The sequence below is a fragment of the Gossypium hirsutum genome, chromosome D12, assembly GCF_007990345.1.
Source record: "Gossypium hirsutum isolate 1008001.06 chromosome D12, Gossypium_hirsutum_v2.1, whole genome shotgun sequence".
In the NCBI taxonomy this organism is placed as follows: Eukaryota; Viridiplantae; Streptophyta; class Magnoliopsida; order Malvales; family Malvaceae; genus Gossypium; species Gossypium hirsutum.
This window is the reverse complement of record NC_053448.1, coordinates 46,828,513-46,831,600: the sequence shown is the minus strand read 5'-3', so window position 1 is coordinate 46,831,600 and position 3,088 is coordinate 46,828,513. Positions and strand designations below refer to the sequence as shown.

Below are 3,088 nucleotides of genomic sequence, written 5' to 3'. Positions count from 1 at the left end.
TTTAATGATAGAAGAAAAAATGGAATTGCTAATACTTATTCATATTCCTTTGGTTGGTTAATTCCTAATGTGCGTGTCCAGCAGTAAACCATTCTTTTTAATGTAATTATGAGTTTAGAGTTTTTAAGTTTGGCTTTTTGCCATCCCACCTGAATTAGGTAAAATCTTATATTTTCTTTATTCCATAATATAGTGGGAGGGAAAACCAAGGCTGTGAGAGATAAACAATACCTATACATACATTTTCATAATTATATCATGTCCACTTTTTCTTTTTTTTCCTTAGTGAGTAAGAGAAAAAAGTTGACATAAAATCATTGAGTGGTAACTTTAAATTGAAATTTTGTGGTTCCAACATATGGACAATAAAGCAAAGGGAAGCATTGAAATTTCAAAGGGGCAGTAAGAAAAAGTCCAAATGAGTTAACCTTCGCCAATCAAGGAGGCCCCATAATTGAGTTTACATGGAGCCTAAGGGCAAGGGCAAGGGCAAGGGCTCAAATCATCATCCACAAGAGGTGCCCACCTGCTTGACTCCTCAGAAAGCAGAGAACAATAAACCTGCAGAAATAAAAAACTTGCAAATCATGATTGCGAGCAAAGATGACAACAAGAAGCAACTAGCTCCCAAGAGAAGCTCAAACAAAGACAGGCACAAGAAAGTAGATGGCAGAGGTAGAAGAATAAGGATGCCTGCTCTGTGCGCCGCCAGGATTTTCCAATTGACCCGAGAATTGGGTCACAAATCCGATGGCGAGACAATTCAGTGGCTGTTGCAGCAATCGGAACCATCTATCATTGCTGCAACTGGAACTGGGACGATTCCCGCTTCAGCTCTGGCGGCTGCTGGAGCCTCTGTTTGTGCGCAGGGGAACTCTGTTTCTGCTGGTTTGCATACCAAAATGGGACTGGGGGCATGTACTGGGTCCAAAGATAGGAATAATTGGGCAATGTTGGGTGGTAATTTAGGAAGATCCCAAATCCCAAGTGGGGCATGGTCTTCTAGTAATGGAATTGGATCAGGGCTTGTTCAAGTTTCAGAGCAATCCACATCAGCTTCAAATTTTGGGAATGAAAACTCCAATCATATCCACCACAACTATGGGTTCCAGGGGCTTGAATTTCCAAATATGAATATGGGTTTTGTGAGTTTTTCGTCGCTGCTCAACGGTAGTAACCTCCAGGTTCCAGGTTTGGAGCTTGGGCTTTCACAGGATCCGCATTTTGGAGTGTCTAATTCCCAAGCTTTTAGCCACTTTTACCAGCAGATTGGGCAGCAGCGAGGTGGTGTACGTCCCTTGAATCAGCAGCAGATTGTTGCTGATAAGGATAACTCCCAGGGATCCAAGCAGTAGCTAGTCTTTCTAAACAACAACAAGATGATGACGACGACTGGTCAACCCGATTATATATTGCGTCCCATGACCAGAAACTAAAGGTAAAATGATTTCTGAACAATTCAATTTGCTGGGGTAGGTTTTCATTCTACTGAGTCAATTTCGTATTTGGCATGGCAAATTCTTCTTCACCTTCATCTTCTAAAACATCAACATAATTCCATCTGCGTGCCTTGTCATTTTGCAGATGAGTTGTGAAGAGAATAACAATGGCCAGGAAATTGGATTTACTTCTGCTGCTTGTTAAACATTGATGGATTTAGTTTGGTGTTTGTTAAACTGAACTTTGAGGTGTGTTTTATTATTGTTTAGTACAATTTTGTCGGGCAAATATCACTTGTTTGCTTTATATTTCATGTCTAAGCGAAGTAGATTGGTATCTTAAAGCAATAGAGATGAGGGGGATTTCCATTGTTTTCAACTTTAAAGTAGCGATTTGGAATTATTGCAGAAACTATGAATCTTTCGTATGTGTGTGATACTCAAATTTTTTTTCCTGACGCATCCGATGAAGTTTGCCGGAGCTAGGGTTTATTATTATCATTATTGTTTTCAATGGATCAATAAATTATCATAATTTTTTTTTCTGAAAAATAATTTTAAATTTTACTACAAAAGAATTTTCACTCAAATTTGATATCAAAGAGATGTTATTATGGCCTCTTATGTTGTTGGCATTATTTGATATTGGGTATAAATGAGTGACAAGCTCTCACAATTTTATTTTCTTTATTGAAAAGGTTTAGACCTAAAATTTTACTAAGAGGTATCAAATCTTTTTATCACTCAATTCAGTAAACATTAATTATTATTAAGATTGTTAGTTTCTTTGATATTAAATTTTTTTATTGGCTAAAATAGAAGGAAAATAAAATTTTTAAAGTTAACATCATAAAAAATCTAAGTAAATTACAAAATATTTATTCTTTCTTTCTTGATCAATTTATAATTTTTAAGACTTTAAGTAAAATTTGTTTTTGTTTATTTAATTTCTAGTATTATAAATTCATATAATTTCTTATTGCATCAAATTTTGTATAGCCTATCATAGTGACTCAATTTATTAGTTTTGTTGTGTATTTATGCCATCTTAACTTGCATAAATTTTCATAGTAGTTTAATTTGGAGAAAAATTGTTGATATAATGTATGTGTTGAAAGTAGTATAAAATTTAAGACGTTAATAATTTAGAAATTTGCCATGTACATGTCATTTTTCTTGACTTCATATGCTTTAATGTATTAACTCATATCATAATTAATTTACTTAACAATCACTGCACTCAAACCTTCTACTATGAATCCATTTTACTTTTAGAGTAGTCTATAAATATATGCTAGGTGGCTGCCTGCATTTTGCTACCAACATTAAAAGATTTGTCAGTTTCTCTTTAAGCTTTGTGCTTTCTTGCAAGTCTCTGGTGCTTACTTTTTTTCCTCATGACATTTAATCGTTAATTGAATTTAGATTTTTTTATTTAACATAAAACTTTTTTGTCCAATAAAATTTGCTTTCATTTCTATTTTCTTCTTCTTATGGTTTAGCTTTAGTTGTTGCATCTGAAATTCCAAGCAAATTCCTGATAAATGTTTCTTGTGATATGTTTAATTCCTATTTTGATTGGAAATTTGTTATTATGTCTGGGGAAGTTAGTTCTTCTGCATCCAAGTACTGATACCTTCTCAATCCAT

General features: G+C 34.4%; 1 protein-coding gene across 2 annotated transcripts; it reads left to right on the top strand.

Moving 5' to 3' along the window:
• The first annotated feature begins 215 nt into the window (after nucleotides 1–215).
• On the top strand, nucleotides 216–1,851 carry LOC107946203 (transcription factor TCP20). Of its 2 annotated transcripts, none has more exons than XM_016880431.2 (2): nucleotides 216–1,438; nucleotides 1,585–1,851. In XM_016880431.2, exon 1 carries the CDS (start codon nucleotides 465–467, stop codon nucleotides 1,353–1,355), a length of 891 nt encoding a protein of 296 aa, XP_016735920.1. In that variant the 5' UTR covers nucleotides 216–464; the 3' UTR covers nucleotides 1,356–1,438; nucleotides 1,585–1,851. The 2 variants fall into 2 exon arrangements, with proteins under 2 accessions (XP_016735920.1, XP_016735921.1); XM_016880432.2 differs by having other exon boundaries at nucleotides 343–1,472.
• The last annotated feature ends 1,237 nt before the right edge of the window (nucleotides 1,852–3,088 follow it).

Coding starts and splice junctions, on each gene's coding strand:
- LOC107946203 (XM_016880431.2), top strand. CDS start 465: ATGGAGCCTAAGGGCAAGGGCAAGGGCAAGGGCTCAAATCATCATCCA.